Raw genomic sequence first — 25,659 nt, forward strand, 5'->3', positions numbered from 1 at the left:
AGGAAGCCTTGAAAGGTTCTGTGAAATCACACAAGCGCATCCAGGCATGCCGTCTCATGACTATGCCTGCACTCGCTGCTCCTTTTGATGCGTTAGAAATCAGGCGCATGGAGGAGTTAGAAATCAATTCAAGGGTGGCTAACTGTGAGGCCACTTTGTCCCGGACCTCATCAGACACAGCTCCAGCCAAAGTTTCAGAGAGCTCAGAAATTAAGTCTGTTTGAAGCCTGGTAAAATGTGCCATATAATTCAGGGACCTGACTGCAAAGGTCGCTGATGCAAAGGTACGCTTCCCTAATCTGTCCAGTGCCCGGGATTCTTTGTTGGGTGGGTGGTAGACAGTCTGGCTTTCTTCCGCCAGATACTTCTTTGTTGTGGCCACCACCACCAAGGCATCTACAGGAAGACCTTTGGACCAGTGAGGCTCACTATCTGGAGGAGACAAGATTTTATCTGGTCTGCGAGGAATGGCGTCAGGAGCCATCGATGCACGCTGCATGATGAGCAGGACAAGGTCGTCGGCAGATGGAGTAACCCAAGAGGTAGGGGACCGGGCACGAAAGGCCTGCAGGAACACAGACTCTTCAGAGGTCGGGTAAGAGTGCCGCCAATCACCTCTCTGCTTAAGTTTTTCGAGGATATCTCCAAAGGATACCTCAGAGGGTGATCAAGGGGACCCTTCCCCATCATCAAAGTCTGGGTCTTTCGTGAGGGACTCTTCTGAGGAGTCCACATGCTTCCTCTTACATGAACTCTTGCGATGAACTTCCTCAGGGGGAGAATCTGGGGAAGACAATGCAAAAGGGGCCTCCAATGGGAATGTGTCCTGAGGCCCTTGTACCTGGTGTCCGCCAGGGGTGTCTTGTGTATATTGCGGTCCAGAGGAGGACGCGGGCACTGATAGCACAGGATCACCAACAGACGCAAGAGCCTTCTCCATGTGTTGGAAGGCTGGTCCACCCGAGGATGTCACACCTCGCTCAAGCAAATCAGCCCACCGACTCGGAATCCCTGGATGGCTGTGAAAAACAGGAATACGTATGTCACAGCTAGCATCCAGAGCAGTGACTGGAGTGACAAGTCTCTCCTTCCACAAAGGCAACTACGACTCCTTAGTAAGGTCCATGAAAGGAGCCGAAGTGAGGGAAGTCTGTGCTATAGCAGTGGGCTTCAAAGGCAATGAAGGAGGAGAATAAGTGGGAGTATTTGGAGAAGGGTGTTCACCTCCAAAGGAAGAGTAGTTCCTGGTGGGTTGGATACCTCTGGCCAAAAGCAACTGATCCACAAGACGCACCACATCATGTTCCGAGAGGCTTCTAGTGGATCTCATAGACATAGCTGAAGGGGAGTCAGGTCTATCCAAGGATGCAGGAAACCAGGAGCCCAAAAAGGGGTCTTTGGACGGTGCTAAAACAGGCGTCTGCACCGAAAACAATGGAGCCGTTAAGGCTTGTACTACTGCTGTCTGCACAGAGGAGACCATCGATGCTGAAAGCAAGGTCTCCACCGACGAGGTCGGTGCCGAAGTGGTAGTTGGCACTATGGTGGGTGCCAAAAGAGTCTGTGCAGAAAACGAGGTGGTCAGCACTGAGAGAAGAGTCGGTGCCGTGAAAATTGTCGGAGTCAAAGCAGGAGGCGGCGTTGGGACAGTCATCAACGCCGAAAAGGTCTGCATCAAGGAAAACGGTACCGGTAAGGAAGTCTGACCCAAGGGGCCCCTTGGTTCCGATGAGGAGTAGGGCACAAAACTCGGTGCCGAAATAACGGATGGTGCCAAAGACTTCAGTGCCGAAGCTCTAGGCACCGAAAGCCTCGGGGCCGAGGGAGTCAAATCCAAACTAGAAAATTTGGCCTTCTTAGGTCTCAGTTCCTGGCTGTCCCCAGCAGGAGATGACGGGAGAGACTTGGTCTTCTTGTGTTCATCTCTTTTCTTATGGGAACTAGAAGGGGTTGAAGCCTCTGACAAGGAAGATTTAAGAAGTCCCTTTAAAATCAGTTTATTTTTCCTTTCCACCAAAGTCCTGTTAGAAAAATTAGCACAAATCCCGCAAGGCGGGTCAACAGTCAAGTGAGGCACACCCAGACAGTAAACACATAATGCATGTGCATTCGAAATAGGCAATTTATGCCCACAATCCACACATGTTTTAAATCCCGGACCACCTTTTTTCTCTGCCCTGATAGGAGGAAGAAAGGAAAGGAAGAAGAAGGTACCAACAATGGTACAAGAAATACACGAAGGTAAGCAAGAAAAGATTTTACCAACGATGGTAAAGGAGATACCTCACGGTAAAAAGAAGGGCTACAAAAAGACAAAAAAAAAAGTAGAGTTGCTAGATGTGATAGGGTAAGAGATAACTATTTAACAAAATTAGAACTGAGAAAACCTGCAATACGATAATGTATTATCAAAAAAGTTTTACTTAGCTCAAGAAAAGTGGCTTGACATGACTGAATGGTGATGCGGCAAATGAAATCTGAGGTAACAGGGAGAGGGGAATTGTGGGTAAGAGTTTAGCTTGAGAGTTTGTGGCTGTCGCAAGCTTGGAAGATGGCCGACACGGTTCCGAGGTCGGAACCGATAACCCAGGCGTAAGGAATGAACGAGGATTAACAACATCAGATAATTTTTTTCATATTGCCAACATTAACATCAACAGCAGCAAATGATCTAGACATCTGAGTGAATAACTGTGGCTGCACAAAGAATATAAAACAAATAAAGGAAAGTAATACTATTAATGTAAGTTTATAAAGAAGCATACAGACAAAAACACATGTATTAGCTCATAAACTAGAGCTGTAGACTAGCTCTTCTCAGCTTATGTTTGCTGTTATAATCATCCCTTATTCAATTAGCAGTGGAAAAGCTACTGTGGCATGGAAAGAATGTTAAGTCTGTTTTACACCTTAAAAGCAAACACATATTTTACTCATCTGTTGTGTAACAGTAAGAAAGTAATTGTATTGCAGGAAAGAATAAACAGCCAGCTTCAGTGGCATAGAATGATAAAGCTCTGATTGTGGCCCATGCAACCTGAGTTCAAATGGCTGCTCAGGCACTTGACTGAGTTGTCAGGGAGGATGGGCTTGCCCAGCCTGAGGGAGGGGGTAAAGCTAACCACATGCAACCTCGGCCTTCAGTGGAAGGGGGTGGTGTATATGGTCTAAGGGAGGTAGGTGTGTGGTGCAAACTGCTGTATGTCAGTAGCCATCACTGAGTAAGTGCATGGAAGCAAGTACTTGTACATGAGAAGGTTTAGTAATCCCAACAGTGATGCAGGTTATTGTTAGCCTTCTATACTTGGACAATCATACTATGAGGGAAAAAGTAGCTCAAGTCCAGTTGGGAAGTCTTGATGACTGGTAAAAGACAGAGAAAAAAAGAATAAATCATCATGCTCTACACTAACAGAGATAAAGCTTAAGCATGTATATCTTCATCAGCTAGATGCTTCAGGACACTCCGTTCTCAAGCATATTGCCCCCAAACTGGTCTTGCTGCTGCAGTCTAATTCTGATGAACAGTGAGTAATCAAAGCAACCACTCACATCTTGTGCAAAAATTCTCTCTCTTACTCTTTGATAATCCTCTTCTCGTTCTTCGATTGATTTACTCCTTCTGTCATCTTTAAACGGATGAATTCTACTTTGCTGAATGATTAAAAAAAATGAGGAGGGTGAAGTAAGTGACTGCTTGAAAAATAGAGCTAAGAGGCAAAGATATGAATAACTATAAAGTCGCACACTAACAAAAGATAAAAATATCTTCTCAGTCATAAATGAAAGATATAAAATACATTTTCCTGAATGAAAACTCTACTTAAAAAGGCATTTCATTAAAGAACAAAGGAAACTCTGTTAGCCAAAGCTTATTCAGATAGAAAAATTAACATGAAAATTAGGTTGCTACTGTATTCAGATATATAAACATTTAAAATAATAATGAATTGTAAGCTAAATAGAACGTTTTAAAACATGACCTTTTTTTGCCTGAGAGATTACCATTAGTTTTTCCACAATAAATTTGATCACTTGTTGTTTGACTATTGATGAATATAGTCTGAAAAGTGCCTAGAAATATGAATATTGAACTGGTATAATAAATGCAAATGAACAGGATTTGTGATCTCATAGAAAGAAAACTATGAAATGCTATTTAATTGCTTTACTATAACTTAATTACTACTCTGTCAAGCACTATGATTTACTTAAGTGTTCATCCTTATGCTATTTAATGTGGATGACTCACTGCATGCATATACCAGATGACGGCTTTGAATGGCTGCTTAGAAATGCTTCTTCTATTATTAGACTATTTCATGTACTGTTATATTATATTTTCTCTCTCTTTAGAAGGCTTTTCATGCAGAAGAACTGTTAACGATCATACACTTTTTGAGTTCATTAAAGGGCTTTTCTCCTATATCTGTGGTTGTATCCCTGTTATGCATTATTAATTTTTGCCATATTATAAGATGTACAGCTCCCAATGCAAGCATCACAAGGCTATACTGTGTCATGGACATTCTGCAGTTTGCTCGCACTTTTCATTTTTTCTAGGTACCAAAACAAGGACAAAATGCCATAGCTTAAAAGTAGAATACTGCAAACAGTTGCAACAATACATGATAATGTAGGCACTCCTAATCTACAGTTACAGACATTATCATCTCCATGCAAATATAAAACTATTACTGTTCATTCTTAACTGATTCCCACTTTTCTAACACTCAACAAATTCACAACTGCAGATCAGCAAACAGAATAAAACAAGATTTTTTTGGAAGGGTAAGATCTCGAACATCCCCACTCAAGGGGTCCACCTGGGCACTTTTTCTTCAAAAAATGTTGCCTTTAATATGAAATATGGTGAATCGGACACTGACACATTAACACCTGTGCATACATCATCTTCTGAAAATGTATTTTCAATTGCATATATTATGGCTCTATAGTTCTACAACTGTATATGACTTTATTTTAAAATAAGCCATTCTTAAATAACTTACATGAATGTAACCAGGTACCATTTACAGACTGCAGGTATAAACAGATATCTGAATATGGAATTATGTCTGTATTTTTCGACCTTTGTTTACTATATATCAGTGTATTAATCCAAAACATAAGCTGGACATCTGTCAAAAGTCTGCAAGCATTTTTCTTTTTCTCCAATTAGTTCACAAACTCCAAATACTACCAATTTCAATATTAAGCCTTGATGAAAGGTAAGACTGCTTTCTAGATTCTTATTCATAAATTACCAATTACCCCAGTGGTTCCCAAACATTTTCAATTCTTGGCTCCCTTGCTGAATTCAGGTTTTCCCAAGGTGCCCCCCCCCACGGCACTGATAAAGTGCATATTTCATTTATTTATTTGACATTTGTTTAAACAAGGCTGCCCGACTAGACTAGGAGACCAGGGGAGAAAAGCTGAAAAGTACAATAAAAAGACAATTACCAAAACAAGTGTACATTCTGCTTAACATCATAACACTGATCTACTATGGCTGAGAGGTAAGCAAACCTAATGGCAACCTTATTAACTTTAAGTTTATAAGACCAATATTTAAAATCTGTCCCTATTATTTGGCTCTGCCCAGCATACCTCTCAACTGTATAGATTTTTGCAGAATGTCCAGATTTTTGCCTCATATTTTTGGTCTTTTTTTCATAAAATTGTGGTTTTCTGGCAAATCACTGGTAGATCATTGAGGTTGAAGTCTGAAAATAATGACAGTTGAGTTTCATACTTCATACCCTTTAGAAAATTCATGCTAATGCAGAACCTGCATTTCTATCAACTTTCTAAGTTTGTGAGAGCAGTACTTAAAAGTGTCCCTATTTTGTGCTTTTGTACCCCCACTATTTTTGGCTTTGTGCAGATTTCTTGATCTAAGAGGGTGAGAGGTATGTGTCCAGTGGTATGGACCAGACTTACACAGACCTCATTGCTGCTGCTGCCAGGGATCACTCTCACTCTTCACCCTCTCCCCCCGTGACACACACACACACACACACACACACACACACACACACACACACACAGTCTTTTGCATTCATGCACGCATTTACTCACACACATCACTCTCTTTTCAATTCTTTCACACAGTCATAGTCACTTCCTCAGTCATTACTGCATTCACTCATACATCGCTCTCACTCTCCTGATACACACACACACACACACACACACACACACACACAAGGCCACAGCCACTTCTTCATTCATTCCTGCATTCACTCACACTCGCCGCAAACTAATCAGCTTAGCTGCAAAATAAACCACAAACTGTTCATGGTTTATTTTGCAGCTAAGCTTCTTAGTTCGCGGCGCCCCTGTGAGGAAGCTTCGGCTCCCCAGGGCACTGCGGCACACACTTTGGGAGCCCCTGAATTAGCCATTAGTAGAAAACATGCAAGTTTAAATGCAACACATACATAGTTTTTATTTTCTCTCTCACCATAAGACTGCAACATATTACAGTTCATGTTACAGTATCTTAACAGTACCTGCTTACCTTGTGATTCCCTAGGTTCTGTTACAGGCGGAAATGCCTTGTTACTCTAACACATGGAAGAGAAACAGTAAAGAAACTCCAAAATCTCTACATATAGTCTCCAATAAAGTACCAAGGTAAGGGAGAAGAACATAGGACTTTTAGTTGTGAATAGCACTTAGGTGATATGAATGTAATCAAATGAAGTATTTCCCCAAATTTGTTGTTTACAGAAGATGGTTTACACAAAATGCTGTTTATCAGTGTTAGTCACAATAAGGTCTTTCAGCCTCCTGTAAGTACTAAAAGGTGCAGTATACCTTTCCATAGATGAAAGTCTGACCCTCCCACTGACAAGAAAGCACACACACACACACACACACACACACACACACACACACACACACACACACACACACACACACACACACACACACACACCTCCCCCGCCACACACACCTCTCCCCCCACACACACCCACACTCCCCAATACACACACACACCTCCCAATACACACACACCTCCCAATACACACACACACACACACACACACACACACACACACACACACACACACACACACACACACACACACGAGTGTGCTTATTGAAACATCCATGAACTGGTTTGAAGATTATTCTTTCACTACTTTACAGTCAAATACCTCTATATTTCTCTATTATGCATTTGGCATGATCACATATTAAAACGGCAAGAAATAAATTAACATATTAAAAACAATGTGTCTTAAGGCTTGCAGCGGTGTCCTCTGAAACAAGCACAGGTCTGCTCAGACACACTGGTTCCAAAGTTTGGGAAACACTGAGGGTGAGTATCAACTTGAAGTCACTAACCCAAGTAATGTTAACTGCAGCCCAGTTTGCGCACCATCCTTTCAACACAAATGGAATAACTCCTTCAGGTACAATTGTCCACAAAATAACAAATGCATTTTTACAGCATCAATGGATGCAATGGGTCAATGAAAGATCCTGGTATTAATGGCAGAGGTCATTCTCCACACCATTTAGAACTGGCACCTTGACTAGTATTTCCCATAGTCAGGGACAATGTCCCAGTCATGATGACATATGCAGTGGCATCATGTATTAGCTACATAGCAGAGCTCATCTCCTCTACCAGCTGGCTTAGCCCCACGCACTAACAACCACCATCTGCAAACAAAGCAGCAACAATGAAGATTTGGTGTCCCATTACCAACAAGTGATGGACTAGCATAAATATGCCTCCGTAGCAAAGGCTGGCTGCCCAAACACACAGAATAGGAGGAAAGTATTCCTGCTCCATTCAGGAGGATCCTCTCATAGATGAACTGATAAGGTAAGAATGTACCTGTTGCATGAAACACTGGGGACCATACCTCTCAACTGTCCAGATTTTCACAAAATGTCCAGATTTTTGCCTCATATTTTTGGTCTGCTCTTCATAAAATTTGTGGTTTACTGGCAAATCATTGAAGATTGAAGTCCCTAAACAATACTAAATAATGGCAGCCATTTGGGTTTCAAACTTCATATCCTTCAGAAAATACCAACTTTCTAAGTTTATAGGAGCAATATTTAAAAATCTGTCATTATTTTTGGGTCTTTGCCCCATCCCCCCATTTTTTCTACCTTTGTCCAGATTTCTTGCACTGAGAGGTTGAGAGGTCAGTTGGGGACCCTTGTTTCTTACACATGGATGGAGCTGGAGACCCACAGCAGAACAAAGAATAGAGAACTGTATCTTGAAGTACAGTCTAGCCAGAAGAGAGGAGACTGGCCTGTGCTGCAGTTCTCCAGAGTTCATGGAGATCCACTGTATTCTGTGACTACAGATCGACCAAGGTTTGCTAACCAGGAGGTTCTGCAAAATCCTCACCTCTGAATCACTGCTATTACCACTGATTGAGGTTAAACACCAAACATAAGTCATTGTAAGGCTTCACCAGTGAATCACTCTTGTTGCTGCTGGGGACAAAGATTTGTAAATGAGGGGATTCTGCATAAACCTCACATGTGTATCACTGCTGTTACAATGTGTACTTCTTCCTGTTGAAATTTCAAGGAATGCCTATGTAATCCTCAGGATAGTAACAATGAAAGTGTAAACCTCTGTAATGTGCACTAAGGTGAAAACAAAGTACTTGGAATATTTCCCTTACTTTGAGGGGCAGTGACTTCAGAGTTAGCATATATAAGTAACAGTGACATGGGCGGGGGGGTGGTGTGCAGTGAGACAAATCCTCCTACAAAAATGCTTTAATGGTGTAGCACTAATTCTTCCTTCAGTGTGATGCTAATCAGACTGCAGTTGAGATCAAGATGGATAAATACAGACAACATGCAGCTTCACAATGTAAACTAGTTATTCAGATATGAAATTTCAGTTCACTGTGTAGGAAGGAATCATGACGTAAGCACAAGGCTGAAAATCACCACTTAGATTTAACTGGTCTTGCTTACACACACACACACACACACACACACACACACACACACACACACACACACACACCAGATTGTGGAACCAACATTCTCAAGCATGGGTGACCTGTTTGCTAGACTGACACCCATATGTTTCAACATAGGTATCTCACAGTGGTGTTGACTGATCGTATAGACTACAAGACACTTTTAAATGTTTTCTGTGGGTACATCTTAGTAGGTGGGTAAATGTTTTCTGTGGGTACATCTCAGTAGGTGGGTAAATGGTTTCTGTGGGTACATCTCAGTAGGAGGGTGCCACTGAAAAAGAATGAGCAAAATACCGAGTACAAATATACTTTGAACCACTCATTCAGCATTCATCTGAGGGGAGAATGAAATCTGCTGCAGCTAAACTGCAGCTTAGGACCCAAGTAGTGTACTTAACTACAGGTTATAGACATTTTTTTTCTGTAGTCTCCATTCCCAGAGGTAACTTATCAGTCAGGAAACGTTTGCTCTGACTTTTCAGTGTTTCAGAATTTGGACAAACAATATATATGTGTCCAAATACAGTAAGGTCTTTGACCTCACTGAACTCTTCTTACACTTCTTTTGGATCCTACATCAACAGGCACAAACTCTTCTTCTCAATGTGTTGAAATTCCATTCCTTGAATTCAACAGTCATCCCTATGGACCTTATTGGTAATTATGCTTCAAAAACCTGGGAATGGCTCTTTAAACCATGTCCAGTGCCACGTGATGTTTCTCATGAGCATGGATTAGAAACTGCTCATGACGCAGTAGGTCATCAGACTTAAGCCAGCATTATGTCATTCACATTGACCAAGTGGGCACTGCTCCCATGAGGCCATTAGGCGGCTATAAGATAAATGATTGAAACAGGTCAGATCTGCTAACACACCACTAATAACCTTTTACTTGATGTAGAAAAAGCACTTGATTGACTGGTCCTAAAATTGCTCTCATACCGAGGTCTTATGATTGAGATATAGCGGTGCTTTTTATATGATCCATCTGGGCTCCCACATCTCCCAAAACACTGTTTTCTCAAATGACACTCACCAGCATTTCTGACATCATTGCTGAGTGATGGGACTTGTGGCTATGGGACTTCAATAAGCAGAAAGGCAGAATAAAAGTGAGTTAAGGTTGGATTGTTAAATCCTTTTGCTGATGATCTCACAGTAACTCTTTTTTATCCATTATTCAAAGATCTCTTAGATCCTTTCCAACATATATTTCCAAAATGTTTCATGGCATCAAACTTAAAATCATCTACTAAGTGTAGTACATTCACTATGTTGACTGGCCAACCAGGCATGATTTGGTAACTTCAAACCGCTTCCCTCTGGTCCTGGAAACTGATACTTGGGAACAGTGTTGTTACCCCCATTTCAATGCGAGACCCAGCAGAAGGTGTGCTTCACCTAGAACTGTGGACAGGAATTAGGGATGTCAATGTTACAGATGAGATTACTGCTTAAATTAACTTTCTCTACTTTTGATTGTAGCACCTCATCTGCTCTAGTACCAGGTCAAGAACAAAGTCAAGGGATATCAACACTTTTTGGGCAAATTCAAAGCCTTGGAGTAAAAATAAATATGGCAGTGAAGGATAATCTAGGTGTCAGGATTCAGTTCCCAGGATGTGGTTTGTACCATTTAATGGCCAGGTTGCATATCTTTATAGCCTTCCCTAAACTACTTATTTTCATGGAAAGTTATGGCAGTGGTCATCCTGGATTCTGGTCTTGATTTGGTAGAAGCATAAATTTCCAAGAAAGGGGTAATTTTTCTTTGCAGGAACACAATCACTACACTCCTGAATAGTAACTTTTGATGATATGTTGTTGGCATTACATTTCTTCGTTAATGTGTCAAAGCTAAGGATGCTAATGTAGGTTTTATTATGGGTGAATCTACTAAGAGCGTAACAATTCATAGTAATGAAATAAATGTATGTATTTATGATAATACATGCATTTTATTGTGTTTTACAATTTAATATCAGTTTAAATATACAGAAGTTATCTGTTGTAGATTGCATTTGTTAAACATTTAAATGGTATTCATTGTCAACAGTTTATGATCGCATGATTTAATTTAAATGCTATTTAAAGAAGACTGTGGGGATGTTTAATTATTCTGAAGAAGTTCTAAGTAATAAAAGAATGGAAGCTCTAAATTACACATTGGTTTCCAGGTGTTGTGGTTTTGTTAGGAGGAGTTTGTCTCTATACTTTTTGTTCCATAGAAAGGATGGTAATTTATTTATTTTTTTCACAGATGGGAATCTAAAAGATTTTGCTTTTGTATGTAGTACATAGTAGATAATGTAACTGAACTGAAATTATTTACAAGAAAGTTAAAATTTAAATGCATCATGGCTTCCAAGAATGACAATACAGTTAAGAATTTGTGCAGATGTAATACATTTAACCCAACTCTTGCACCACCAATTGTGTTATCTGAGCACCTTTGTGAAAGTAGTATTAGGAAGTGGTGGCATAGTAAGAGAAGCAGGTTTTATAACCTTACACCTGATGAAAGAGACTTGTTGCATGTTCTGTCTATTGACAACAATCTTCATTTTATGAAGCCAGACAAGGGCGGGAGAGTCGTCATTATGGATTGTCAATTGCATTCCTCTAAAATGATGGAATACTTTAACAATGGAGAATTTTTATCTGAAGTCTCTCATAAAAAGATTAATATTACTTATCACGGCACAGATTTAATCCTTGAGGATATTTTTACTACTTTTGATCTGCCATTGAATACCAGAGATTTTTTTGTTGACAATAACCCCAGGATCCTGGTGAATTCTGGGATACCTAAGATCTGTAAACCAGTGACTGAACCCCCCCCACTCCCCAGACCCATAGTGACATCAGCAAGCTCAAAGATAGAACTGCTGGCTAAATATGTGGTCTTCAAACTTAAATCTTTTTTCACTCATAAAAAAAATCTCAAGGATTCTTGACACTTTCTTGAAACATTGTCCAATCTAACATTTCTACCTGAGGGATTGTTTGTTAAAACTGATATTAAGGACCTTTTTCTGCCATCTCCTATGAACAAGGACTCAAATGGCTCCTTGAAGCTGTGGTACCGACTTGAATAGTTCTGACATTAGTTTAGTGTTTCAATGTATGGATATGGTTCTTACCAACAATTTCATGTACTTTGAAGCCTAGTATTATCAAAAGCATAGGGTTGTAGCAATGGGGGCAGCCTTAGCCCATATTTTTGCCAACATATTGTTATAGAATTGGGAGATTACCATAGTTTTTAATTTGCCTTTTTTGCCATGATTGAAACATACTTGAGGTATGTGGATGACATCTTTATCCTGTGGAAGGGTAGTGCTGATGACCTGCTGTTGTTCATTGATTTCCTGAACTACTCAACCATTCTCTTATATTTTACTTATCAGTTTAATGAATTTTCAATTGAGTTTTTGGATGTTACGGTGTACAAAAACTTGTTAGCCAGTTATGAGTCCAGCATTTATAGGAAGGATACTCTTTCTTACTCCTACATACACTTTGATAGTCAGCACCCTTTGTGACAGAAAATAAATTTTGTCAAAGGGCATCTAATTAGGTTGAGTAGGCTGGTTTCTGATGACTGTATATTTAATGAGGAGGCTATCAAATTATGCAGTTTATTCAGGGATTGTGGGTATCTGACAAAGATGTTGGGAGGATTTTAGTAAATGGGTGATTGAGCAAAGCAATATCAAATATGGTGCCCTTTTATGAAATTCCAATACTTTGAAACATAACAATCAAAGCAACAACCAAGATAATTTATCACAAGCATTTGTGGTTGAATTTAGTAGGGATATTTATTCCTTAAAGCAGGTTAAAGTACCCAATGGAGGACTGGTTTTGGCACTTTTGGACTGGTTAGTCAGCTGGTACCACAGCCTATATTTGTGTATAAGAATAGTAAAAATTTCAAATTTATCTTTGAGAAAAACAAAGAATCATGTGATACTGTGGTTTAGAGAATGGGAAAACTGTACACCAGCACCCTGATTGGAGAATGAACAAGTAATGCCTGCTGAAACATGAATCCAAAACTTCATGGCAGCATATCAAGCTGCTTTGGAGCTCAGACAGAAAAAAAACTAATGGCAGCCATTATTTTACAAGTGCTAAAAAAGAAAAAAAAACAAAAAAGCATGTGCATATGTGTTTATGTCTGTGTGTGAGAGTGTATGTGTATATGAGAGTAAGAAAGACAGAGAGCGAGAGAGATCAAGTGAAACTGTTATTTTACACTCAGTAATCAGAGATTTTACTGTTTAGCCAGTGTAAAAAAAATAAACGAAACAGGAACAAAGTGTAAGTGTGTGTGTGTGTGTGTGTGTACGTGTTTACGTTGCTGTCTGTATGTAAGGTGAATGCGTGCATGAAAGCAGAACAGAGTGTGTGTGTGTGTGTGTGTGTGTGTGTGTGTGTGTGTGCGCGTGTGTGTGTGTGTGTGTGTGTGTGCGCGTGTGTGTAAATAAGAGGGGGGTAGGTGTGTGTGTAAGGGGAGTCATAGCTCGCAATTATCCAGATTTTTGCCTCAAATTTTCGGTTTGTTTCTCATAAAAATTTGTTTTTTCTGGCAAATCATTGAGAACTGAAGTCAGAAAATAATGTCAGACACTTGGGTTTTAGACTTCATATCCTTGAAAATGCATACTAATGCAAATCTTGTTGTTCTATCCACTTTCTAAGGAGGTAGGGGGATGTATGTGTGTGTCATACCTCTCAACTGTACAGATTTTCACAGAATGTCCAGATGTTTGCATTATGTTTTTAATCAATACAGACATTATGATGGCTAAGCTAATACTTAACCCAAAGAAAAGTATCATTATAATCGGCTGCTATATACCTCCTGGGAACAACACTCCCATACTGGAGACCCTAGTTCACTGGGCATCCTAAAGCTTCCAACATGAAACTCTCATCTTGGGGGATTGCAACATCGATTGGTTAACCTGCAACTCTTACTCCCCCACCAACTTCACCAACCTCTATGGTTTTTCCCAAGTCATCCAAAATCCCACTAGAATGGACAAATCCTCCAAATGTCAGTCAATACTTGACTGGATTCTGGCAAATAGGCCAGCATTAATCAGTCAGTCTTGATGCCTCCCTGACAGCTTAAGTGACCACCTTCCAACTTTTTAATACGACATTGTGCCTATCAAGAAAAGTCCACTATTTACCAGACAATAAGAAACAAGAAAAACTTCAACCAAGCTGCCTTTATTAATGCACTAAAACCTTGTAACTGGTATCCCCTTAAAAACTGCAACCTTAACAAAGCTGTACAAACTCTACCTTCTTAAACATCCTAAACTCCCAAGCCCCTCCCAGAACCATCAGGGTAAAATCCAACCATGCCCCATGGATGAGTAAAGAGACTAGGTCTCTTCTGAAATCCAGAGATAAAGCTTGTGCCCACTGGTACAAAACCAGTTCACATACAGTCAAGCAGGCATATCTTGAACTCCATAATAAATCAAAAAAATATGATAAATTAGATAAAATGAACTACTACTACCATAATATACAAACCAAATACCAAAATAACCCCCAAAAAGTCTGGACAGCTATTAATAACATTCTCTATTCTGGAAAATCAGGAACTTCCATTCCTACTATAACTGATAACTCTCTCAATGTTGCCACAGCTTTTAAAAATTCTTCATCGAATCCATTCTTGTTCTTGCTAATGCACAAAACTGTCCACCTCTGAACCAGCTACCTATGTATCAGAATGATATTGAAGGCTTAACATTCCAACCTGTCTCTACAGATTTTATTAAAAAACTCCTGAAAAAAACTAAAACCTACCACTTTAGCTGCCAAACTGCCAGCAGAATTCCTGAAAATAGCTGGTGATGTTCTTGCCTGTCCTGTATCCATTCTTATCAACCATTCTATATCTGAAAATGTAGTTGCTGAAATCTGGAAAATTTCACACATTATACCTCTCCACAAAGGGGGTAACTCTAAAGAGTTAACTATCGGCCCACAGTAATACTCACACCACTGTCCAAAATATTAGAAAGATGTGTACCATTCACAACTCATGGCCTATTTCAGCACTCACAACCTTCTCACAAACATTCAACATGGCTTCAGGCCCTACCACATCTCCACAACTGCACTTATGGCATTGACCCACACAGTTAATAACCACAGAAATAATGTCAACTATGTCTCCGCTGTCTTTCTTGACCTTTCCAAGGCTTTTGATATAGTCAACCACAATAAGCTGATGAACTCCCTTTCCGTACTAAATCTTAGTAAGACTACCATGTCCTAGTTCCAAAGCTACTTGTCAGGTAGGCAGCAAGCAGTTTAATGGAGGCATGAACTCTCAACTCTATTACTTCTCACTCTTGGAGATCCACAAGGCTCCATCCTTGGACCTTTACTCTTTTTTGTCTTTGCAAATAACCTTCATACTTCTACACTAGAAGCCTCAGTCATCTAATATGCGCATAGCTCAACACTAATCTGCTCTTCCCCTTCCCTCCAAGAACTGCAAGCCCAAACACAAGCCTCCTTCCTCTCCATGGAAAAATGGCTTACCACCTCCCAATTAATACTTAACCCCAATAAAAACAATCTACTCATCTTCCGCCTTACTAATCACGCTTCTACATCACCAACCTCTTTACTATAACAACAAAACTACCATCTCTCCAGCCACACACACAAAATGCCTAGGCATAGAAATTGTCTGCAACATGAAATTTGATACTCACATCTCGCTCACCACAAAGAAAGTACACAACAAATTGGGGGGACCATATAGAAACAAAACATTCCTCACAAATAGTACCAGAGCTAAAGTAGCACAAACCCATCTCACCTCCACACTTCTATATGCCTCTCCCATCCTTACCAATTTCAGAAAATCAGAATTATCCAAACTTGACACCTGCTTCAACAAAACTGCATGATTCGCCGACAATTCCCCCATCTCCTTCTCTATAGCCAGCTCATACTAACCTATAAGACACTCTACTACCCCGAAATCCCCCAGCATTACAAAGCCTAATACATTCTCACACTAATACTAGGGTTCTACGCTCCAACAACAAACTGCTTCTTCAGGTCACTAAGTCCAACAACTCTGCAGGGGCCTCCCTCTGCTCTAACTATATTGCTATAAAATGGAACTCGCTGCCAACTTACATAACCGCCACAAAATCCTTGTCTCAATTCAAGAAATCTCTAAAAACCCACCCACAAACTAACTGGGTTAGCCACTGTGACACACCAGGCTAATCCTACCCCATCTTATTCTGTCTCACTCCTAGTCAAATTTCCTCCCTCATTTTCATCCGTTAGACCCCTTATTCTTGTTCATCTCACTTCTCTAGTTTCACTTTTCTTCCACTTCTCCTCTCCCACTTCCAAATGATAATTATGTATACTCTATAATATTGCATCATTCTGTATATTTCTAATGATGTAGAGCTCACTTAATAATCTTAGCTTAACTTTATACTCTTTATTCTTATGTAAATATTCTTATGTAAATATATGTAATCCTTGTCATATAATAAATTAGGACCGTGCTGTAACTGGAGCTGTTCTCCCCAGGCCTCTGTCGAAATGACTTGTGTCCAGTCGGACTATCCCGGTCACCAAATGTAAAATAAAATGTTTTTGGTCTGTTCCTCATAAAAATTCTGTTTTTTTTTTTTTTTGACAAATTACTGGGATGAGCTAAGGATTAAAGTTACTAAATATTGACTTCATATCCTTTAGAAAATGGATTCTAACACAAATCCTGTTATTCTAACAACTTTCTAAATTTGTCTCTAGTTTGAGGCCTTTGTCTCAAACATTATAACAGGCTTTGACCAGATTTATTTTGCTAAGAGATTGAGAGTTATGGTGTGGGTGTGTGTGTGTGTGTGTGTGTGTGTGTGTGTGTGTGTGTGTGTGTGTGTGTGTGTGTGTGTGTGTGTGTGTGTATATAAGAGGGAGGGAGCAAACCCCTCAGCTGTCCAGGTCTTTGCAGACTGTCCAGATTTGTGCCCCATATTCCTCCTAAAAAGGATTGGAGTTGCTAAATAATAACAGACTTTTGAGTTTTAGATATCATATCCTTTAGAAAAATGCATACTAACACAAATCCTGTTATTCTAGCAATTTTCCAAGTTCATGACAGAAATATTTATAATCTGTCCCTATTTATTTTAGGCTTTGTCCAGATTTCTTGCACTAACAGGTTGAGGTGTGTGCATGTATGTGTGTGACAGAGTGAAATGCCCTAGTTAAGAGTTAACAGGTGGAATTTATTTTCAAAGTATTGTGAGCCTCAAGGGAAGAAAAGTTTATTGCTACTCATGCGAAGTCTGCCTAAAATGTGCAACTGTTTTGTTTAGCAAATGCTATCACTACTGTGGTATAGAATTTTAAAGCAGTGTTAGCAGTACAGCAGGTAGCATACTTGCATTTTGATGTAGAGGGCTGTAGGTTCTACTCCTACAGCATGTAATTTTGATTTTAAGGGGGTGGGGTGCTGCAGTCCTGACTATGTCCTCTGGATGAGATGCCTAACTATGAACCTGTTTTTCAGCTTGCCACCCTATTGCAATATAACATAGGCAATGTATTCTTTACGGGCAGCAGGCACTGAATTTGTAGATGAAATACTGAAATATAAAGTGGTTTTCTAGCAACAACCTCTTCATTAGTCTCAGATCTCTTTAATGTGGAATTATTCAAATTCATTTTACTTCTGCAGAGATTGTGCATATTGACTGATATTGGTTTATTGTAATGACAGAAGTTTGAGTGGACTTTTACGGTTGAAATGTTCTGAATTGGGCAAATTGTCATTATTGGTTCATATGTTTTGTTTCATTGCTTACTGGAAAAATGTTCAGTACTACAAATTTAAAACACACTCTAATAAGGGGTGCTGTACTATATTAGGGATATAATTCAATCATTATATATTACAATTAATACAAATCAGGAAGGTGACTCAAAGAACATTTGCAAGGTCTTAAAAATGTGTGCAAGGAACCTATGATTTGACAACAGCCCAAAGGTAAACTTAACCTGCCACTGGCCAGATGCATTTTCTTTGAATATGGGTTTCAATGCTGTTTCAGTGAATGTGAGTTTCAAAGGTAAAAAAGTTTTAATGCTAAGTCTGTTTTCACTGTAAGACTTATTGCTTTGTTTAGCAAATATCTATCAGTGTTTGTGCTATAAAATTTTAAATAAAAGTTGTAAATTAAATCCAAATATCTGTAATCACTGTAGAAGTAAAGCAAAAACAGTATACACACTGAGAGGTTTGGACAGTGTTTATGGCAGCTAGGGAAAATAGTCAAGTAATGGAACACTGGAATGGCTGAGTGGGGGGGGGGTCTGGGTTTGCATCCCCCTGAGCGGGAGTTAATTACACATTAACGTACACTCTGTCGAGCATTACTGCTTGCTAGGAACATAGGAATGAAATGCTGTGGTACATGTAAACAGTATAGGTGTATTTTGCAGGGTACATATTTCTCTGTACCAGAATATTCAAAATTGATTCATGTTAAAGATAATTACAACTGCAATAGCAAAGGTATAGTATACACTGCTTTTTGCTCATCTTGTCTGGCATTTTATGTCACCAAGACAATTGGACCTCTGCAGACCAGAACATACCAACATACTTATGCAATCAACAAAGAGCATAATATAAATGCCTTGTACAAGCATTCTGACCTTTGTAAGGATTTTAGGAAGTTTGCTTTTACAGTGCTTGAAAAGGTACCATACCTAGTAGGGCTGGTGACTGGGAGCTTTTATTGGAACAGAGGGAGTTATATTGGCAGTTGCTATTTATTTAATGCTAGTGTGTTTCTGGGCATCAATGATTTTATTTCTGTCAAACATATTCTTAAAGCTAAGGTTGCAAGTTTATAATTTGTATCAAATGCTATGTTTTTACTGCTTGTTTATATTCATTAATCATTAACTGTTTTTACTGGAAGTATATTTATGGACCATGCATTTATTATGATTTATTATTGCCTTCAGTAATGACTTTTCTATTTTAGATGTGTACCTCTTTAAAATTTTGAAATGTCTTGGCACCTTTAAGGGTTTTTAAATGGTGTATGAAGCAGTTACTTTGATGAAGTTGCTCATGTTATGGAACAAAAGTGCTTAAATTCTTTATTAAAATCTGTGGTTGTGGCATTCTGTGAGGCGTTTTTTTATTTTATTTTTGTATATAATTGGCTAAAAAGGACACTATAAAGACTTCAAGAGGGTCAGATAACTTTTAACATTTGGCTTCTACATAATATAGTTGCTTCTCAAGTGAGGAATTGCAAGCATAAATCTAGAATATTAAGGGACAATCAGGTCTATTTGCTAACCCCATTTGCAGATATTTGGTTATGATTACTTCTGAGGTGCTGCGGTAGCGTTGTCACCTCACAGTTAGACATTGCCCGTTCGATTCTCAGTTAGAGCGTCTTCTGTGTAGAGACATGCGTGAATGGGCGTTCCTTCGTTGAAGGTTGTGCGTTAGGCCCAGCAAGCCAGTATGTAAAAATCTACTGCCAATCATTAGCGGACCGGAGTTCCGTTGTGGCGACCCCTAACCGGGAAAAGCCAAAAGACACAAACAAACTTGTGAGGTGTAAAGTCAGTATTCTTTATAATCATAACTATACTAATTTACATATAGTCCCAGCTGAGTTTTGGCAAAAGGTTGATACAAGGTGAGGTTGGGGCATTTTCCCAGGTGAATAAAGGCACTTTTTGTTTTTTTTTTTCATTTGCATGTGTAGTATACAATCTATCTGATCACCACTGAAGTTGCTCCAGAGACAATGTGTATAATTAGTTACATTTTTCTGTCACTTGCCTGCACTTCCCCTCATTGTGAAAGTAGGTACAGTGGATGTATCACTTTAAAAAGTTTTTAGGTTAAATTTCTCTTCACAAATAAAGTAATTTTGTGCGTCACTCCCTGCCCCATACTCAAAGGTCACATTATTATGATGTCTACTGGTGGTAGCCCATAAGCATATTACTAATTTGCAGAAGAGTATTAAACTTCCTGTTTGCAAGACTGGCTTACCCTCTAGCAAAAGCTCTGCTTCACAGAAATAGCATCAGCTGTTAGGAATAACAGGCATACAACTATAGTTTAGCTTGACAGAGGTTTTATTTTGATAGTTGTAAAAAAAAAATAAGTGTATTATATAATTATAGGGTACTTACATATTATCGCAACCAGATTTTCGTGGTTGCGAATCTCAATTCCTTCAATACAGATGACGGCATGAAACAGTGCAAAGTGTTGCTAAAAGTCATTTTTGCTGTCCCAAAACCTCTCCACTACCTTCACAGACAGAAAATCATTAAAAAATCCTCTTCCTGTTTAACATGCATAAAGGACACACGCTTGAATTGTCAGGAAAGCAAACTGTTGAATGGAATATTTCTACTGTGAGGAAGGAAGGGAAACACAGATGCAGGCACGATCTTTTTGCTAAAGTAAGACTTGTTTCAAAATGTGTAAACATAGAGGACAGTAAGTATTGCAATGTGAAAGTTGCGGTACAGTAATGGTTGTCAAAACTGAGGGTGGATGATGTTGATAGCTGACTATGGTTCCTGATTCCAGGTACTAAGAACACTATGGAAAACATGTTACTGCATGTGGAAGCGCTTCTTCTGGTAGTTTGTGGCATGTTTGCACCTCAGCATATGTTTGATATTTGTTAAAAATACAAAAGTAGAGTAAAAGCATCGTGTGTGTGTGTGTGTGTGTGTGTGTGTGTGTGTGTGTGTGTGTGTGTGTGTCTGTGCCTTGTTATGTGGGGGAGACAGGTAAGCAATTACAATGAGTAAGACAGCATCCCTGACAGTTGAAGCGTGTATGCACTTTACTGCAGCTACATGACATGCTGGCGTTAAAGTGCATACCTGAACAGCGACATAAACTTTGTACTTTTTTACTGAAAACCCTGCCTAAGACAACCCTCAATGTGACAGAAATCATGTTGTCTGTCACTGTCACACCATTAACACTTACATTTAAACATTGGGAAGTAACCGTTATGATCATGTAAATCTGGTTGCGCTAATACATAAGTACCAATTATATAGACCTATCAATCTTACAAGTCTCACCTGCATAGCAAAGAACTACATTACAATTGACCTCAAACTACAATATCAAGAATAATATTAGAATTGACCCCCAGCAGCCAGGCTTTGTGAATAGTAGATGATGTCAACTGAACCTGATAAACTTCTTCAAAAAAGTTATGGCAGCTATAGACAATATTCATTGTTTATCATGGTCTGGCCAAGGCCTTTGACACCATTCCCCTGATAGTATCATATAGAAGCTAAATGCTTTAAAAATCAACTCATATTGAGTAAGAGGGATAGAAAACTGGCTGGAATACAGCACCTATATGATGTGAGTTGCAGGCACCTCATTAGAAAGTATGAAAGTATTGTTTGCTTCTCAGATCTCCAACCAGACAGCCAAGACCTCTGGGTAACAATGTTTGCAAATGACTTTAATCTGGGAGTTCTTGTTAAGTCACCCACTGACAACCAAACTCTTCAGAATTAACTCCACCTATTGGTGTTCTAAAATGGGTTCAAACTGAATGCTAAAAACTGAAGTACTATCACTTAGGGTATACACCCACAATTCCCTATCTTTTGGTAATTGTGTGACGGTTGTCTGGAACTCTCTGTTTTAGCTCAGCTAACTGCCAAAGGAATACCATCAAGGTCCAATTAGATAATTGCTTAGCATTGATCTGCCCAATTATTGTGTATAGGGCCACTTTTGAAATGCAGCTCATTAAACAAATCAAACAATCAGAATGACCCCCAGGTTTCCTAACCAGAAAGGACACAGGCCTAAAGCCCCCTTAGTTATCAAGAGACTCTAGAAACTCTATCTCTTTATTCAGTATCTTAGACTTTTAAATGGAGGTCTATGATTTGCTTACAGTAGCATTAGAGACCCAGTTGTCTGGAGCCTCCTATATCTCCATAAATCCAATGATTCCACCAACACAAGACCTAAGGATATAAATTGAGCAGTGCGACTGACTAGCTTCCTTTAAACATAACCTAGATAACAATATTGGCATTCACAAAATTACTTCTGGATCAACTGGTATGGCTCTCCTGGAGAAAGGAGGTTTGGCTTGAGGAATGTTACTGGGAAGTTATAAATGGTCATAAGACTCAATAGCCCTGGAATATCTATGAATGAATTTTGCTCCAGCCTTGCAGCAGAGTTTGACTAAATTATATTGAACAGATTTGACATTATATGTCTGTGTCACATTATGATGTACAAAGCTGAGAATGAAGATTAGGTTTTGTTGACTGGGGCCCATCTGTCTTCCATCTTCTTACAGTATACTGTCCTAGCCTCCCCCTGCCCTTATGTTTTATTTTGTTAAGCAAAGCAAATCTTTAGCATAAAACTACAGCAGTTATACCACCATTTTACAGATAAGGTCACATATGCTGCCAATGATGGATTTAGGTCTTGGTGCAGGGGCACACAGCCTCACCTTTTAAACTGCAATACAAACTGGCACCATAGTTTTTTTCTGAAAAAAAAAGAAAAGAAAGAAAAAGTGTTCTAAAATTCTTGTTGAAATCGGAAAATGTGCCACCAAAAAGGCGCATTTCTACCTTAAGGATGCACTACATATGCAGTGCGTCTTTGCGTGCGTCGTACTAAAGATGCACACTCAACAATACAGGTTTAAATGTTGGAACCTGCCTGATTTCACACTCAGTTTTAAATGAGGATTTGGAAAACTGAGTGCAGGATCCAGCGACCTCTTCAGTTGGTGAGTGAAATAAGAAGTGTGTGTCTGTCTGTGAGATGAGTGAGAGCTATGTGTGTGCGTGTGTGCGTGTGTGTGTGTGTGCGTCCGTTCAATGAGAGGGGGGTGTGTGTATGTGTGTGTGCATTCAGCAGGTAAGTGAGATGAGAGAAGTATGTGTGTGCAACCATTCAGTAGGTCAGTGAGATGAGAGGTGTGTGTGTGTGTGTGTGTGTGTGTGTGTGTGTGTGTGTGTGTGTGTGTGTGTGTGTGTGTGTTTGCGTGTCTGTTCAGTAGGTGACTGAGATGAAAGAGGAGTGTGTGTGTGTGTGTGTGTGTGTGTGTGTGTGTGTGTGTGTGTGTGTGTGTCCATTCAGTAGGTAAGTGAAGTGAGAGAGGTGTGTGTGTCCATCCATTAGGTAAGTCTTCTACTTCCTTACAACTTTGGTCTATATTAAATCAGTAAATGCTTAAAAAAGTGAATGCTAATTTATCGACCCCATATAAGCAAAAGCTTACAATCCCAAACACTTGGAACAGTGATTTTTTTTCCCAGGGAAAAAAATCGCTGCTCAACAAAAAAAATAAATAAATAAAAATAAAAACTTCAAAACATGACAAAGTGGGGAGCTTCACCCCATACCCCCCCCCACTTAAATATATCAACTCCGAGATCATACTACAGTGAGGAAAACAGCAAAGCAACAGAGGCAGCCAAGCGATTTCTTTCCCAGGGATAGAAATTGCTTATATGCCATTTCATACTTTCAAGTTCGATCAAGACACATTCAAAGGATTGAGTCTTCGATTATATAATAGGAACCCTACACCTTACTCTCTATTTCTGTCATCTACTTTCAAGACTGTGCCCCACTATTCTGCAAATTCCTGGATTCACCACTGGTTGCCTTTGCAGCTTACCAGAGAGAAGGAAATAGCACAAGCTAGAATGGGGCTAGAAGAAGGCTATTAGGATAGTAGTATGAAAGAATGGAGGCTAAGGAACATGCTCTGCATTGCCATACAGCCCAGGAAGAGGCTGAAAAGTATCCTGCATTAGTCCTCTAACTCAGTTAACAAAAATAAATAAATGAATAAATAAAATGAACATTTTCAACGTATAAGAAATAAAGGAAAACAGAGAGATGTTAAGTCTTCCAGTGACTGAAGAGTCTGAGTTTCGCCTGCTTGCTGCACATTGCAGTTAGCTGTTTTTTTTCTTTTTTTGTAAACAGATAATTTTACTAGTTTGTATGGAACAAGATGTGGCAGTTAATGCAGATGACGAAGGCTCTGAGATGTTAAGAAACTACTTCCCTTGGTGGAGGGTTTGATTCACTCAGCCTTCATTTGCCCACTTTGTGACCTTGAGCAAATCAATTATCTAGAAAGTACTTTGAGGCAATTGGGAATTTGGGCTAGGCAACTTAATGGTCTTCTGGGCTGCATGACAAGTAACTACTTAAGAATATTGTGCACTTAATTCAAATGATGCAAGAAAATAATTGTTGGTGATGGGATTCAAGATGATTGGCAGCCACCACAATCATTGCCCTGCAGATGATAAAAACATTGACTTCACTAAATTCTAAAGAAATAACAACTGGTTTAAAAGAGGTGATACGTGGCTTGTGCCATACTTTAACACCACTGGAAAAATACATAAAAAGACTACAGTTAACTGGAGTTGGCAACACAGAGTTTCTATATGCTCAACAGATCACCATAATGACAATTAAGCATGATATGGCTGAAGTGGAAAATCTCTGGAGGAGTTAGTTGGGCGAACAGAAAATGTGGATCAGCTACTGGTTACAATTGAGGAAAAGGTTTGTAGAAAAAATATGTGACTAGCTGGGATGATGGAAAGAGAGGAAGGTCTGGAACTACTAGATTGTGTGAAAACTAAGATGATGCAGTCCACAGGGTTCACAAATTCATCAGTGGGAATTGGACAATTATACTGGTTGCCCTGACTGTATTAGATAGGAGATATTGCAAACTTAGGGCTATTCTAGTACAATCTGTGCCATGTTGGCATATGAATAGAGCAGGTGCTAAGACAATTGCGTCAGCTAGGGAGCAACATTACTGTAGTGGATTGGATAGTACATGTGGAGCATGATATCTGAAATGTAACTTTTCAACACAGACTACAGTTGATGGATGCTATTACCAAATGTAAGAGATGTAGGATGGAATACAGGCCGACCTTGCCAGAACTGTCAAATGTGTTTTCTGGGGTTCAGACTCCTAGGCCTGGTGTTATGTGCTGCTCCCTTTGCCCCTAGGGAATTTGCAAAAACCCTATGTCTCTGGGGTGAAAGTCGCTTCAGCCATGTGTACCCAACCAGATGTACCCCAGGGAAATGTCTCACTGCCTAGCAGCATGAATCATTTTTCTGTGGAAGGACTGTATCCTTTGCTAATGCTGAGGAAGTAGCAGTAAAGTTAAAGGAGTCAGCAGTCTACTCATTTTGAGAAGGAATGGCAATTGAATGTACTGGATCTGCAAAATCTAGTAACCCGATAGTTCAGTGGAATAGTAGGAACAGCAACAGCAGCAGGTGAAATGAAAAGGGACACTATTTGTATGTAATACAGCAGGAGAAAGACTATGAGAAATTTCAAGTCTCTGATTGTGAACAATTATGAAAACAAATATGCTTATAATTACTGCATGCCCTAGAAAGATTGCTCATTGTAGAGATATAATGCATCTGTGGTAAAACATAATTTAAAAATTCTGCTCTGGAAACAAGCAGAAGGGCTATTTATCACCATTACTGTAAGTCAGCTGGAGAGGAACTAACAGAGGGACCGCATTCATAAGTAATG

At 39.5% G+C, this 25,659-nt stretch overlaps 1 protein-coding gene across 13 annotated transcripts in view; it reads right to left on the minus strand.

Moving 5' to 3' along the window:
- Window positions 1-25,659, minus strand: part of ARPP21 (cAMP regulated phosphoprotein 21) — a 1,402,215-nt gene that overhangs the window by 712,951 nt on the left and 663,605 nt on the right. For 9 of the 13 annotated variants that reach the window (XM_044065000.1, XM_044064996.1, XM_044064997.1 and 6 more), the window contains one exon: window positions 3,553-3,654. The exons of 3 other annotated variants lie outside the window; for them this stretch is intronic. In XM_044065000.1, the coding sequence (XP_043920935.1) occupies window positions 3,553-3,654 (102 nt within the window). The remainder of the gene's footprint in view (window positions 1-3,552; window positions 3,655-25,659) is intronic. One more of the 13 variants, XM_044065002.1, reaches the window with a different exon arrangement.

Source organism: Protopterus annectens, chromosome 3.part0, assembly GCF_019279795.1.
Source record: "Protopterus annectens isolate FY-2018-M chromosome 3.part0, PAN1.0, whole genome shotgun sequence".
NCBI classification, from domain to species: Eukaryota; Metazoa; Chordata; order Ceratodontiformes; family Protopteridae; genus Protopterus; species Protopterus annectens.